Consider the following 16,589-nt stretch of genomic DNA (forward strand, 5'->3'; position numbering starts at 1 on the left):
GATTCAGGCTGTTTGTCTTTTGAAGAAGGTCAGAATGGGAAAAGACTTGTAAATTAGCTATTTAAAAATAATATTCTGTCATGTTGGTTTTGGCCTATAACAGGGTGGCTGCATATATTCCATGCTATGAATGTGCTGTACTTTATTATTTACGTGTTTTCCTTTACCTTTTTCTAAGCTTTTACCTCAGTGCAGAACCGAGCTAGTGCTTTTATTTCTGTCAGGTAGGTTTATATATATGTGTTTAAGTGTATAGTGAGAGAAGAGCCTAGGCTTGGGATTGAACATCCAAAGGATAGATTCAGAATGAAAACCCTGCAAGGAGACAGAGAGGAGAGATCAGTGAGTTAGGAAGAAAATCTGGAGTCTGGTCTTTGGAAGCTAAAGGAAGGGCAGGTTTCAGAAGGTGAAAGGAATCAAAAACGTCAAAGGTTGTTTGAGGAATGTGCAAGATAATGAGTGAAAAGAACCCATGGGATTTAGGAATTTGCAGGTTATTTTAGAACTTGGCAGAGCAGTTTGTTGTTGTGTGGTGGAAACCACTGTTTAGTTGGTATGAGAAGTAAAGCAGTCAAATATTGGCTGTCAAGAGGACCGAAGATTGAACTTGGAAGAGGAGATGAGGATTAGTGAGGATTGTTTAGTTTTGTTTGTTGTTTCTGTATTTTTTTTTTTTGGTATCATTTTTTGATTTGTTTTGTTTTGTTGTACGCGGGCCTCTCACTGTTGTGGCCTCTCCCGTTGCGGAGCACAGGCTCCAGACGCGCAGGCTCAGCGGCCATGGCTCACGGGCCCAGCAGCTCCGCGGCATGTGGGATCTTCCCGGACCGGGGCACGAACCCGTGTCCCCTGCATCGGCAGGCGGACTCTCAACCACTGCACCACCAGGGAAGCCCTGGTATCATTTTTTAAAAAGAGCTTTGCAAATGGTTGTGTCAATGGATAAGAGAAGAGTTGGAGTTTAAAGAGAGAGGAGAGAGTGTGAAGTTCTGGAAGAGGCAGAGGGGAAGGGATACGTGTGTGGCTAAAATATGTAGCCTTAGATAGGGAAGGGACAGCCTTCCTTTCTTGAATCAGGAAATGTAAATAGAGGTGAGTTTGTGGTGTTGGAAACTCAGGTAAGCTCCCTACTGATGACTTCATTGGAGGCAAAGTCATCTGGTGAGAATTTGGTGGGAAGTGGATGTCAGAGATTTGAGGATAGGGAAAAGAGGTTTGCATAATCACAGAGAATGAGAGTGTGTTGACCAGAGAAACACAGAACTATGTCTCATGAGTTGAGTGGCAACCATTTAGTCTAGTGTGTGATTTTTTTTCTCCAACAGTGTTCAGTCATCTGAGCCCAGACTGTACCATCGACCTTTTGAGGACATATATTCCAACATATTTGTTGAATGATTATATAACACATAGAAGTAATGTTTAAAAAAATGCAACGTACTCTAGATACTATCAGTTTCTTAAGTAAAAAGATAAAACCTAAATATACCAAGGAAGATATTTTCTTTAGTGGTGTGTGGTTTCTTAAGAAATGATTGAATGAAAATGTAATTGCGGAAAAATTAGCATTCTTAGTTAATTAAATAAACTTAGCTGTAAAAAATATACATGTTGAACATGTAAATTAGTAATAATACTTGGAACCTCCCAGAGACCCTAAAGCTGTCACCTGGTGACATTCTTTTCCAGCTAAATGGGTAATTAAGAGTTAATTCCAAGTTATCTCATATTTCTCTTGGGTCTTTCTTTTAGTGTCCTGCTATTAGAAAGTATAAATAAGCTGATCACAAACTAGTTACTTTTTGAGTTTTTATTGATTGAGTTCTCTATGGATATTCAGTGTGACCCTGAGCCATTGCATGGATCATTTCTTCTGAAATAGCATACTAGAAAATTTGAAGAATTATGTAGTAGATAGTTAAATCATTTTTTGACTACATCATGTTTGAAGTGCAACTTGAAGGGGCACTTAAGATTGAAATAATTATCTGGGTTCTTTGACAAATAATTGTGGTAACTTTTTAAAAGTAAAATTATAGTTTTAAAAATTTACCTTACAATAAATATTGGTCAGCATTCCAACTTTACAGTTTTGACTAGAAAGGTCCAGAATTGGTTTGCTACAAAGATTGTAGGTTTGATAATCAAAGTAATTTAGTAGAGGAAAAAGTACAGGGAGAATTATGGATCAACTTTAGTGACTGAGTAACTTTAATACAGTTAAACTTCTAATAAGTTTATTAGTTAAACACTGTTAGATTAAGATTTCATCGCATTTTAGAGGTGACTGGTAAAAAGATGTAGATGATTTTAGGCAGGTAGTAATGGTTGCTATTATTGGATACTAATGCTTTTCAAATTAGAGGTAATGATGAGGTCCCTTGTTTCATTTAAGAATTGAGTAGCTTTCCCTTGTGCCAGACGCATCTGCTACATCTAAGCTAAGTTGAATATCTCATCTTTGCGTGTTGTTGAAAAACCACGTATCGGAGTAAAAATGAATTATGTGAATTCCTCACCATCTCTGGAAAAACAGTTTCATTGATGGTGACTTAGTCATACAATCCTAGCATAGGATGAGTAGAAAAAAATCTCAATTTTTGTTTGGATAAACTGCAGAGTTTTTAAGCCAGAGACAATTACCATTAAGATACACACAAGTCACATTTTAAGCTGGGTTTCAGAACAAACTTTATTTCTCACTTATTCATTATTTTGTATAAGGAAGATACATGTGAAAGGCAAATTACATAAAATTAACAACGAAATATTTTTTCTTCTTTTTAGATCACTACAAACAAATTCCACCAGAGAAAATGCTGAAGTAGGAGTTACAGAAACATTGGATTTGCTGGATGAAATACAAGCAGTTAATTTTTGTAACGTGGGGAGAAAGCCCAGATTGACAGATTAATGTGTAAATCACTGCGTTATTGCTTTAGTCATTGTCTCTATTTAGCAATGACAAGACTGGAAGAAGTAAACAGAGAAGTGAACATGCATTCTTCAGTGCGTTATCTTGGCTATTTAGCCAGAATTAATCTACTGGTTGCTATATGCTTAGGTCTTTATGTAAGATGGGAAAAAACAGCAAATTCCTTAATTTTGGTAATTTTTATTCTTGGTCTTTTTGTTCTTGGAATTGCCAGCATACTCTATTATTATTTTTCAATGGAAGCAGCAAGTTTAAGTTTATCCAATCTTTGGTTTGGATTCTTGCTTGGCCTCCTGTGTTTTCTTGATAATTCATCCTTTAAAAATGATGTGAAAGAAGAATCAACCAAATATTTGCTTCTAACTTCCATAGTATTAAGGATACTATGCTCTTTGGTGGAGAGAATTTCTGGTTATGTCCGTCATCGACCCACCTTACTAACCACAGTTGAATTTCTGGAACTTGTTGGATTTGCCATTGCCAGCACAACTATGTTGGTGGAAAAGTCTCTGAGTGTCATTTTACTTGTTGTAGCTTTGGCCATGCTGATTATTGACCTGAGAATGAAGTCTTTTCTAGCTATTCCAAACTTAGTTATTTTTGCAGTCTTGCTGTTTTTCTCCGCATTGGAAACTCCCCAAAATCCAGTTGCTTTTGCATGTTTTTTTATTTGCCTGATAACTGATCCTTTCCTTGACATTTATTTTAGTGGACTTTCAGTGACTGAAAGGTGGAAACCCTATTTGTACCGTGGAAGAATTTGCAGAAGACTTTCTGTTGTTTTCACTGGGATGATTGAGCTTACATTTTTCATTCTTTCAGCATTTAAACTTAGAGACACTCATCTCTGGTATTTTGTAATACCAGGCTTTTCTATTTTTGGAATATTCTGGATGATTTGCCATATTATTTTTCTTTTAACTCTTTGGGGATTCCATTCCAAATTAAATGACTGCCATAAAGTATATTTTACTCACAGGGTAGATAACAATAACCTAGATCGAATCATGGCATCCAAAGGGATGCGCCACTTTTGCTTAATTTCGGAGCAGTTAGTTTTTTTTAGTCTTCTTGCAACAGCAATTTTGGGAGCAGTTTCCTGGCAGGTAAGCTTACAGTTTGTTTATTATGTCAGTGCCTATGATATGTGATTAAATGCTTGCTTCAAGAGTTGAATTATTAGAATTGAAAGGTCAAGTTCCTGATTTCAGAAGTAGATGGTGGGGCACTTAATTTTGTTCCTGGAATTGAAGTACTGAATGAATATTGACAGGATAATTTCACTTGCTTTCTAGCAAGAAGAACCAGAATATTAGGAATACTCAGCATGTGACATGCCTCCTGCCTTCTTATTGTTCATTAATGAAACACTCATGGATTAAAGATCCTTAGAATATTAACATTTGAAGGGTGCTTAGAGATTGTTCTTTAATTTTTTCACTTTACACATGAGGAAACTGAAAGCCAGAAAACATATCCAGAGTCACTGGTACTAGCCAGAACTAGGTTACCTAGCTTCTGTCTAGTCCATTGGTCTCCTCATTACATTTCTTCTATATAGTCATTTTCCTAAGATTTTATGTAAAAGGTGATTAGTTATATAGTAACATATCAGATTCTTAATTACAGATTAGAGCCTCTCCTAAGAAAGAAAAAAACTAGTTTTACAATACATTTGCTTCCCACAATATGTTTTTGTTTTTTTTTTAAAAAAGGTCTTTTGTAGACAAAGACATTCAAACTATATGGCTAGAGTTTATATCTGTAGTTTATATCAGTCTTCCATTCTCTGAACATTTATTGACTGTACTGTATATCAGGTACTGTACTGGTGCTGAAGATCTTGAGATGAGTAAAAAATGTCTCCGTCATTAAAGAAGGCACAATCTCTAATGGGAGGCGGAAGAGGCAAGGCACGTAAACCAATAATTATTATTACAGTGTCACAAATACTGTAATTTGGGTACATTAGGTTGTGATGTAGGGCAAAAATGAAGGTGAATTTTGCTTGGTGTAGTTCTCTGCTTTGCACCAGTTGCAGCAGAGTGATTTGTCAATGTGAGTGTCTGAAGAGGAGATGTGGAGACTTGCCTGGGAATGGTACATTTTAGTCATTGTGGGCTAGGGCATGGAGCCTGTGTGGGAGTCAACCAGATGATTAAAAAAGAAAAAATCATGGGTGTTGCCTGAGGATATCTTACTCTATTTGCCAGTGCTAGGGACTATCAGAACGATGATGATGGATGAGAACTCTACCAAGAGTTCTCATTCCTCTTCCTCTCTTCTCTCCTTCCTGTTAGCTCCTTTCCCAGCCCGACATTTTTTTAATTCCAAACCAGCCTCATTCATGCTTGACACCTTTCTAATCATCAAATCCTGAAACCAAATATTTTGTAAGTCACCAAATTATTGTTTTCTCATACAAGTGGTCTTAAACATGGTGTATGTACTACTGGAGATACACAGAAGCTTTCCAATGAGTCTGTCAGCAAAGATAATTTTAAGACAGTTTCCAGATTCTCACCTTCCAGTCAACTGTTTCTTAAAGTTTATCTACTTGAGATAGGTGTGGAGTGGTATCTAATTGTGATTTTAATTTGCGTGTCTCTAATGACTAATGATGTTGAGTATCTTTAATGTGTGTATTAGTCATTCACTTACCTTTGCTGAAGTATCTATTCAGATCTTTTTTTGATCTAAATTGGGTTGTCTTCTTATGATTGAATTTTTTTAAACATCTTTATTGGAGTATAATTGCTTTACAATGGTGTCTTAGTTTCTGCTGTATAACAAAGTGAATCAGCTATACATATATCCCCATATCTCCTCCCTCTTGCGTCTCCCTCTCACCCTCCCTATCCCACCCCTCTAGGTGGTCACAAAGCACCCAGCTGATCTCCCTGTGCTATGCGGCTGCTTCCCACTATCTGTTTTACATTTGGTAGTGTATATATGTCAATGCTACTCTTCACTTCGTCTCAGCTTACTCTTCTCCCTCCCTGTGTCCTCAAGTCCATTCTCTACGTCTGCGTCTTTATTCCTGTCCTGTCCCTACGTTCATCAGAACCTTTTTTTTTTTTTAGATTCCATATACATGTGTTAACTTACAGTATTTGCTTTTCTCTTTCTGACTTACTTCACTCTCTGTGACAGACTCTGGGTCCATCCACCTCACTACAAACAACTCAATTTCATATCTTTTTTTGGCTGAGTAATATTCCATTGTATGTATGTGCCACATCTTCTTTATCCATTCATCTGTCGATGGACACTTAGGTTGCTTCCACATGCTGACTATTGTAAATAGAGTTGCAGTGAACATTGTGGTACATGACTCTTTCTGAATTATGGTTTTCTCAGGGTATATGCCCAGCAGTGGGATTGCTGGGTCATATGGTAGTCCTATTTTTAGTTTTTTAAGGAACCTCAATACTGTTCTCCATACTGGCTGTATCAGTTTACATTCCCACCAACAGTGCAAGAGGGTTCCCTTTTCTCCACACCCTCTCCAGCATTTGTTGTTTGTAGATTTTTTAATGATGGCCATTCTTACTGGTGTGAAGTGATACCTCATTGTAGTTTTGATTTGCATTTCTCTAATGATTAGTGATGTTGAGCATCTTTTCATGTGTTTGTGGGCAATCTGTATATCTTCTTTGAAGAAATGTCTACTTAGGTCTTCTGCCCATTTTTGGATTGGGTTGTCTGTTTTTTTGATATTGAGCTGCATGAGCTGCTTGTATATTTTGGAGGTTAATCCTTTGTCAGTTGCTTTGTTTGAAAATATTTTCTCCCATTCTGAGGGTTGTCTTTGCGTCTGGTTTATGTTTTACTTTGCTGTGCAAAAGCTTTTAAGTTTCTTAGATCCCATTTTTTTGGTTTTTATTTCCATTTCTCTAGGAAGTGGGTCGAAAAGGATCTTGCTGTGATTGATGTCATAGAGTGTTCTGCTATGTTTTCCTCTAAGAGTTTTATAGTGTCTCCCTTACATTTAGGTGTTTAATCCATTTTGAGTTTATTTTTGTGTATGGTGTTAGGGAGAGTTCTAATTTCATTCTCTTACATGTAGCTGTCCAGTTTTCCCAGCACCACTTTTTGAAGAGGCTGTCTTTTCCTCATTGTATATTCTTGCCTTCTTTATCAAAGATAAGGTGACCATACGTGCATGTGTTTATCTCTGGGCTTTCTATCTTGTTCCATTGATCTGTATTTCTGTTTTTGTGCCAGTACCATACTGCCTTGGTTAGTGTACCTTTGTAGTGTAGTCTGAAGTCAGGGAGCCTGATTCCTCCAGCTCTGTTCTTCTTTCTCAAGATTGCTTTGGCTATTCGGGGTCCTTTGTGTCTCCCTACAAATTGTGAAATTTTTTGTTCTAGTTCTCTTAAAAATGCCAGTGGTAGTTTGATAGGGATTCCATTGAATCTGTAGATTGCTTTGGGTAGTAGAGTCATTTTCACAATGTTGATTCTTCCAATCCAAGAACATGGTCTATCTCTCAATCTGTTGGTATCATCTTTAATTTCTTTCATGAGTGTCTTACAGTTTTTTGCATACAGGTCTTTTGTCTTCTTAGGTAGGTTTATTCCTAGGTATTTTATTCTTTTTGTTGCAATGGTAAATGGGAGTGTTTCCTTAATTACTCTTTCAGAGTTTTCATCATTAGTGTATAGGAATGCAAGAGATTTATGTGCATTAATTTTGTATCCTGCTACTTTACCAAATTCATTGATTAGCTCTACTAGTTTTCTGGTAGCATCTTTAGGATTCTCTGTGTATAGTATCATGTCATCTGCATACAGTGAAAGCTTTACTTCTTTTCCAATTTGGATTCCTTTTATTTCTTTTTCTTCTCAGATTGCTGTGGTTAAAACTTCCAAAGCAATGTTGAATAATAGTGGTGAGAGTGGGCAACCTTGTCTCGTTCCTGATCTTAGTGGAAATGGTTTCAGTTTTCACCATTGAGGACTATGTTGGCTGTGGGTTTGTCATATCTGGCCTTTATTATGTTGAGGTAAGTTCCCTCTATGCCTACTTTCTGGAGAGATTTTATCATAAATGGTGTTGAATTTTGTTGAAAGCTTTTTCTGCATCTATTGAGATTATCATATGGTTTTTATCCTTTGGTTTGTTACTGTGGTGTATCACATTGATTGATTCACATATAATGAAGAATCCTTGCATTCCTGGGATAAACCCCACTTGATCATGGTGTATGATCCTTTTAATGTGCTGTTGGATTCTGTTTGCTAGTACTTTGTTGAGGATATTTGCATCTATGTTCGTCAGTGATATTGGCCTGTAGCTTTCTTTTTCTGTGACATCTTTGTCTGGTTTTGGTATCAGGGTGATGGTGACCTCATAGAATGAGCTGGGGAGCATTCCTCCCTCTGCTGTACTTTGGAGGAGTTTGAGAAGGATAGGTGTTATCTCTTCTCTAAATGTTTGATAGAATTCGTCTGTGAAGCCATCTGGTCCTGGGCTTTTGTTTGTTGGAAGGTTTTTAATCACAGTTTCAATTTCAGTGCTTGTGAGTGGTCCGTTTATATTTTCTATTTCTTCCTGGTTCAGTCTCGGAAGGTTGTGCTTTTCTAAGAATTTGTCCATTTATCCAGGTTGTCCATTTTATTGGCGTATAGTTGCTTGTAGTAATCTCTCATGATCCTGTGTATTTCTGTGGTGTCAGTTGTTAGTTCTCCTTTTTCATTTCTAATTCTGTTGATCTGAGTCTTCTCCCTTTTTTCTTGATGAGTCTGGCTAATGGTTTATCTATTTTGTTTATCTTCTCAAAGAACCAGCTTTTAGTTTTATTGATCTTTGCTATTGTGTCCTTCATTTCTTTTTCATTTATTTCTCATCTGATCTTTATGATTTCTTCCCTTCTGATAACTTTGGGTGTTTTTTTTGTTATTCTTTCTCTAATTGCTTTAGATGTAAGGTTAGGTTATTTGTTTGAGATGTTTCTTGTTTCTTGAGGTAGGATTGTATTGCTATAAACTTCCCTCTTAGAACTGCTTTTGCTGCATCCTATAGGTTTTGGGTTGTTGTGTCCACATTGTCATTTGTTTCTAGGTACTTTTGGATTTCCTCTTTGATTTCTTCAGTGATCTCTTGGTTATTGAGTAACGTATTGTTTAGCCTCTAAAGATTTTGTCCTGTAATTGATATCTAGTCCTATAGCATTTGGTCAGAAAAGGTACTTGATACGATTTCGATTTTCTTAAATTTACCAAGGTGTGACTTGTGACCCAAGATATTATCTATCCTGGAGAATGTTCCATGAGCACTTGAGAAGAAAGTGTATTCTGTTGTTTTTGGATGGAATGTCCTATAAATATCACTTAAGTCCATCTTGTTTAATGTATAATTTAGCATGTGTTTCCTTATTTATTTTTATTTTGGATGGTCTGTCTGTTGGTGAAAGTGGGGTGTTAAAGTCCCCTACTATGACTCTCTTCCTGTCAATTTCCTCTTTTATGGCCATTAGAATTTACCTTAGGTGTTGAGGTGCTCCTAGGTTGGGTGCATAAATATTTACAATTGTTATATCTTCTTCTTGGATCGATCCATTGATCATTATGTAGTGTCCTTCTTTGTCTCTTGTAGTAGTTTTTATTTTAAAGTCTGTTTTGTCTGATATGAGAATTGCTACTTCAGCTTTCTTTTGATTTCCATTTGCATGGAATATCTTTTTCTATCCCCTCACTTTCTGTCTGTATGTGTCCCTAGGTCTGAAGTGGGTCTCTTGTTGACAGCATAAATATGGGTCTTGGTTTTGTATCCATTCAGCCTGTGTCTTTTGGTTGGAGCATTTAATCCATTTACATTTAAGGTAATTATCGATATGTATGTTCCTATTTCCATTTTCTTAATTGTTTTGGATTTGTTATTGTAGGTCCTTTCCTTCTCTGTTTCCTGCCTAGAGAAGTTCCTTTAACATTTGTTGTAAAGCTCGTTTGGTGATGCTGAATTCTGTTAGCTTTTGCTTGTCTGTAAAGGTTTTAATTTCTCTGTCAAATCTGAATGAGATCCTTGCTGGGTAATCTTGGTTGTAGGTTTTTCCCTTTTATCACTTTAAATATGTCTTGCCACTCCCTTCTGGCTTGCAGAGTTTCTGCTGAAAGATCTGCTGTTAACCTTATGGGGATTCCCTTGTATGTTTTTTTTTTCTTGCTGCTTTTAATATTTTTTCTTTTTATTTAATTTTTGATAGTTTTATTAACATGTATCTTGGCATGTTTCTCCTTTGATTTATCTTGTATGGGACTCTGTGCGTATCCTCGACTTATTTCCTTTCCCATATTAGGGAAATTTTCAACTATAATCTTTTCAAATATTTTCTCAGACCCTTTCTTTTTCTCTTCTTCTGGGACTCCTATAATTTGAATGTTGGTGCATTTAATGTTGTCCCAGAGGTCTCTGTGACTATCCTCTATTCTTTTTTCTTTATTCTGCTCTGCAGTAGTTATTTCCACTATTTTATCTTCCAGGTCACTTATCTGTTCTTCTGCCTCAGTTATTCTGCTGTTGATTCCTTGTAGAGAATTTTTAATTTCATTATTGTGTTGTTCATTACTGTTTGTTTGCTGTTTAGTTCTTCTAGGTCCTTGTTAAACGTTTCTTGTATTTTCTCCATTCTATCTCCAAGATTTTGGATCATCTTTACTATCATTACTCTGAATTCTTTTTCAGGTAGACTGCCTATTTACTCTTCATTTGTTTGGTCTGGTGGGTTTTTACTTTGCTCCTTCATCTGCTGCATATTTCTGTGTCTCCTCAGTTTGCTTAGCTTACTGTGTTTGGGGTCTCCTTTTCGCAGGCTGCACGTTCATAGTTCCCATTGTTTTTGGTGTCTGCCCCTGGTGGGTAAGGTTGGTTCAGTGGGTTATGTAAGCTTTCTGGTGGAGGGGATTGGTGCCTGTGTTCTGGTGGATGAGGCTGGATCTTGTCTTTCTGGTGGGCAGGACTGTGTCCAGTGGTGTGTTTTGGGGTGTCTGTGAACTTACTATGATTTTAGGCAGCCTCTCTGCTAATGGGTGGGGTTGTGTTCCTGTCTTGTTAGTTGTTTGGCATGTTCAGCATGCCAGTTGTTTGGGTGTTCAGCACTGGTGCTTGCTGATCGTTGAGTTGAGCTGGGTCTTAGCATTGAGATGGAGATCTCTTGGAGCGCTCTCACTGATTCATATTACTTGGGGCCGGGAGGTCTCTGGTGGTCCAGTGTCCTGAATTCGGCTCTCCCACTTCAGAGGCTCAGGCCTGACACCCGACCGAGCACCAAGACCCTGTCAGCCACACAGCGGTCGATCAGCCCCCTTAGAACCAGTCTGCCCTCCTGTTAGGGATTCGATATCCTGCTGGTGTTGTAGGGTCTCCTGCAGAGGCAGTGGGTGGCTGTGGCTCATCGCGGGGAGAAGGACACTGGCAGCAGAAGTTCTCCTTATGATTGAATTTTAAGCGTTCTTTTTATATTCTGAATACAAGCCTTTTTATCAGATATATGATCTGGAAATATTTTCTTCTAGTGTGTGGCTTATCTTTTTTTTTAATGATACTTTTTTTTTTTTGTGGTACGCGGGCCTGTCACTGCTGTGGCCTCTCCTGTTGTGGAGCACAGGCTCCAGACGCGCAGGCTCAGCGGCCATGGCTCACGGTTCCAGCCTCTCCGCGGCATGTGGGATCTTCCTGGACCAGGGCACGAACCCGTTCCCCTGCATCGGCAGGCGGACTCTCAACTACTGCACCACCAGGGAAGCCCTTTAATGATAGCTTTTGAAGAGTGCAAGTTTTCAGCTTTATGAAGTCCAGTTTGTCAACTTTTTCTTTCTTTTTTTGCGGTACGCTGGCCTCTCACTGCTGTGGCCTCTCCTGTTGTGGAGCACAGGCTCCGGACGCGCAGGCTCAGCAGCCATGGTGCACGGGCCCAGCCGCTCCGCAGCATGTGGCATCTTCCCGGACCGTGGCAGGAACCCGTGTCCCCTGCATTGGCAGGTGGACTCTCAACCACTGCGCCACCAGGGAAGCCCCAACTTTTTCTTTTATGGGCTGTGCTTTTAGGATCACATCTAAGATATTCATTGCTTAGGCCTAGGTCACAAAGATTTTTCTCCTATAGTTTCTTCCAGTAGTTTTATCATTTTAGTTTTAACATTTAGGTATATGATCCATTTTGAGTTAATTTTTGTTATGGTATGAAGTAAGGATTTTTTTTTTAATATGGCTTTCTAATTGGTCCAGCACCATTTATTGAAAAGACTATCATTTCCCATGTTGAATTACCTTGGCACCTTTGTCCAAAATCAGTGTCTGAGCTCTCTTTTTTGTTCCATTGACCTGTATATCTATCCTTAAAACAGGACTATGCTGTCTCACAAGGTATGTTCTAATTTTCTTTGCAATTTCTTCTTTGACCTATGTTAAAAGTTTATTGTGTGATAGTTTAATATTTGGGGGATTTCCCACATTTTTTCTATTATTGATTTCTAATTTAATTCCAGGTGATTGGAGAACATAGTTTGTTTGATTTTAGTCTTTTATTAAGACTTGTTTTGTAGCCTGGCATGTGTTGTATTCTCGAGAATACATCGTGTTTACTTTAAAAGAGTAAGTTCCTGATGTTGTTGATTAAAGTGTTCCATAAATACCAGCTAGGTTATGTTGGTTGGTAGTGATGTTCATGTATCTATATCCTTGTTGATTTTCTAATTCTGAGAGAGTGATATTGAAAATCTCCATTAAAATTAACTAAATTGTGTACTTCTCATTTCAATTCTTTCATTTTCTTGCCTTATGTATTTTGGGGCTCTGTTTCTAGGTGTATATACATCTTTTTTTTTTTTTTTTTTTTTTTTGCGATACACGGGCCTCTCACTGTTGTGGCCCCTCCCGTTGCGGAGCACAGGCTCTGGACGCGCAGCCTCAGCGGCCATGGCTCACGGGCCCAGCCGCTCCGCGGCATGTGGGATCCTCCTGGCCTGGGGCACGAACCTGTGTCCCCTGCATCGGCAGGCGGACTCTCAACCACTGCGCCACCAGGGAAGCCTTATACATCTTTAATTATACCTTCTTAATGTATTGACCTTTTTATCTTTATGATAAACAGCATAGTTGAATAGTTACAACAGTCACCTAATGGCTTGCAAAATGTAACATTAACTAGCTAGCTGTTTACAGAGTTTGCCAACTCCTGTTTTAGGCCAGTGCTTCTCAAACTTTAATATACATAGGAATTGCGTGGGGATCTTGTTAAAATCCCAAAGACTGGAATTAAGTAGTTTTGAGGGAGAGCCTGAAACTCTGCATTTCCAGAAATCTTAAAAGTTATGCAGAAAGTCCTAGTCAGAAGTACACCTACTGAGTGGCAAGGTATTAATTTAGCTATTCAAGACTAATGTGTATCTATCAGAGTTTTGTATGCATTAGTTGCTCTTTGGTAACTGCTACTTGTGGTGTAGGCATTGTGTCTTTGATGCAATTAACTTTTTTTTTTAATTGAAGTGTAGTTGATTTACAGTGTTGTGTTAGTTTCAGGTATACAGCAAAGTGATTCAGTTTATGTATATTATATTCTTTTTCAGATTCTTTTCCCATATAGGTTATTAAAAAATATTGAGTATAGTTCCCTGGGTTATACAGTAGGTCCTTGTTGTTTATCTATTTTATATATAGTAGTGTGTTTGTTACTGTCAAATTCCTAATTTATTCCTCCTTCCCACGTTTCCCCTTTGGTAACCATAAATTTGTTCTCTATGTTTGTGAGTCTGTTTCTGTTTTGTAAATAAGTTCATTTGTATTTTTTTAGATTCCACATATAAGTGATATCATATGATATTTGTCTTTCTCAGACTTACTTCACTTAGTATGATAACCTCTAGGTCCATCCATCTGGCTGCAAATGGCATTATTTCATTCTTTTTTATGGCTGAGTAGTATTCCATTGTATATATGTGCCACATCTTTATCCATTCATCTCTCGGTGGACACTTAGGTTGCTTTCATGTCTTGGCTATTGTAAATAGTGATGCAGTGAACATTGGGGTGCATGTATCTTATTGAATTATGGTTTATATCCTCAGGAGTGGGATTGCCAGATCATATGGTAGCTCTGTTTTCAGTTTTTTAAGACCATCATCAAAAACTCTACAAATAATGAATGCTGGAGAGGGTGTGGAGAAAAGGCAACCCTCCTACACTATTGGTGAGAATGTAAATTGGTACAGCCACTATGGATAACAGTATGATGCAATTAACTTTTTAAACTTAATTTTTTAAAAAAACCATTTATTTATTTGGCTGTGCCAGGTCTTAGTTGTGGCACGTGGCATATTCACTGCCGAGTGTGGGATCTTTTTTTTAGTTGCAGCATGGGGGATCCTTAGTTGCACCATGTGGGATCTTTTAGTTGCAGCATGCAGGATCTAGTTCCCTGACCAGGGATTGAACCCAGGCCCCCTGCCTTGGGAGTGTGTAGTCTTAACTGCTGGACCACCAGGGAAGTCCCTAAACTTAATTTTAATTTAACTGATCTGTGCTCTGCCGAGTGTTCGGTGAGATCATCTCAGATTCTTCCAATTAGATTTTTCTTGAACTATTTTTGCTTAACATTCCTAAATGATATTGATACTGATTAGCTTTTTAATAATATAATCTAAACCCATTTTTCACATTTCTGTGAGAGTAATACTAAAGCATAAAACTGATTTTCCCCTCTGTCCCATTAAAATATCCTTCAATGGATGGATTTCCACTGGAAAACTGATTGGGTGGGGGCAGACCCAATGTGGCAGGAAAAAAATGAGAAACTAAAGCCTTTTGAGTAGATCAAATAGTCAGCCATAAGTAGGATCAATGAAAGTAGAGGTAGACTGAAATCTAGAAGACTAGGTAAGAGCAAGGGATAAGGACCTGGACTAAGGTGACAGGGAAAAATTGCTGAGCTAAGGATATAACTGATAGAATATCAAGGGAAAAACAGATCTTGTTGAAAAGTAAAATTTATAGAGAATTTGAAATAAATTGATGAAATTTAGAGATGAAGAGTGTTTTGACATGGTATTTAGATAGTCTAAATATTAAAAAGATGTTGAGAGGCTAAAGGGAGCGGATGGGAATGTAGGATGATGGATTTCATTGAGTTAATGACCTAGTGGGCATTTGTTATTAACAAAACATTTTAGAGTAGGTTTATTTTTTAAAGTATATTTTTAGGCAGTCAAATGTACTCTCATTTTACTACCAGAAAAGTAAAACCAAACAGACACAAAGATGAGACTAATCTGCCTCATGGAACACAATGTGGTTTAGACCTTACTTCCCAAAATGGGCTTAGCCACTTTTTCTTATTTTAAACTCTTTTGCATGTCAGTAGTTTGGGGGTTTTTTTAGTTTTACATAACTTAACAAAAATTTTTTATTAAGGAAAAATTTGCATACAGTAATATTCACCCTTTTTAGTGTACAATTCTGTGATTTTGACAAATGCATATAGTTGTATGACCACTACATTCAAAATATAGAGCAGTTCCATCACCCCCCAAAATTCCCTGCCGCCCCTTTGTAGTTAATCCTGCTCCCAATCCCCAGTACTTGGCAACTAAACTGTTTTCTGTCCCTAAACACTTTTCTAGGGTGTCATATACATGAAATAATATAGTGTATAGCTGTTTGAGTCTGGCTTCTTTCACTTAGCATAATTCATATGAGATTCATCTTATTGTTGTGTTATAATATCAGTTTATTCCTTCATATTGCTGAGCAGTATTCCATTATGTGGATGTCTCACAGTGTGTTCATTACTCAATGGAGGGACATTGAAATTAGTTTTTGGTGATTATAAATAAAGCTGCTGTAAACATTCATAGACAGGGTTTTGTGTTAACATAGGTTTTTATTTTACCTGGTGTGGGTTGTATGATAAACGTATGAGCCATGTTTAACTTTATAGAAACTGCCAAACTGTTTTCCAAAGTGGCTGTACCATTTTGCATTGTCACCCGCAATGTATGGGAGTTATCTCTTTGTTTTTTAACCATTCTTATAGGTGTGTGATGGTAACTCATTGTGGTTTTTATTTGCTGTTTCTGTAGTAGCTAAAGACGTTAAGTATCTTTTCATGTGATTCCTTGTCATGAGAATTTCAGATCTCAGCAATTTTTAAAACTGGGTTGTTTGTTTTCATGTTGTATTGAGATATAAGTCCTTTATTAGATGTATGACTTGCTAATGTTTGCTCCAAGTGGCCTTGTTTTCTGAAGAGCAGTTCTTAATTTTGCTATACTCTAATTTATCCATTTTTTTCTTTTATGAAATTATCTTTTGATGTCATACCTAAGAAATCTTTGACCTCATTTGAGTAGACTCTCTGGATAACCCCACATGGATAGCTTTGTTTTTTGTTAGTTTTACTGAATTTAATAACATTTTCAAAATGAGTCAGTAGTATCATTCCAAGTCATGTACATTAAAAAGCTGGAATTTTACAATTAACTTCTGTTGTGTTTGGTTCATAATCTCATTCCAATCTTAAAATGCAACCTTACAGCTGTTGTTTCCTGCAATTTGTGTTATGCTCATTGAATTTGCTACTTGCTTTCCTCTTTTGTACTTTTCTTCCTTAAATAAGTCAATAAGAAGTACTTACACAGTACCATAGCCATTTGGT

At 37.4% G+C, this 16,589-nt stretch overlaps 1 protein-coding gene across 3 annotated transcripts in view; it reads left to right on the forward strand.

Moving 5' to 3' along the window:
- TMEM168 (transmembrane protein 168) overlaps window positions 1-16,589 on the forward strand; it is a 49,255-nt gene that overhangs the window by 1,845 nt on the left and 30,821 nt on the right. Inside the window, exons 1-2 of one of the 3 annotated variants that reach the window (XM_060156822.1) lie at window positions 3,982-4,041; window positions 7,790-7,946. In XM_060156822.1, the coding sequence (XP_060012805.1) occupies window positions 7,875-7,946 (72 nt within the window). In that variant the 5' untranslated portion in view covers window positions 3,982-4,041; window positions 7,790-7,874. Of the gene's footprint in view, window positions 1-2,787; window positions 4,042-7,789; window positions 7,947-16,589 lie in introns of those variants that run through there. The other 2 variants (XM_060156821.1, XM_060156823.1) reach the window with 2 other exon arrangements.

This window comes from Lagenorhynchus albirostris, chromosome 8 (assembly GCF_949774975.1).
Source record: "Lagenorhynchus albirostris chromosome 8, mLagAlb1.1, whole genome shotgun sequence".
Taxonomy (NCBI): Eukaryota; Metazoa; Chordata; class Mammalia; order Artiodactyla; family Delphinidae; genus Lagenorhynchus; species Lagenorhynchus albirostris.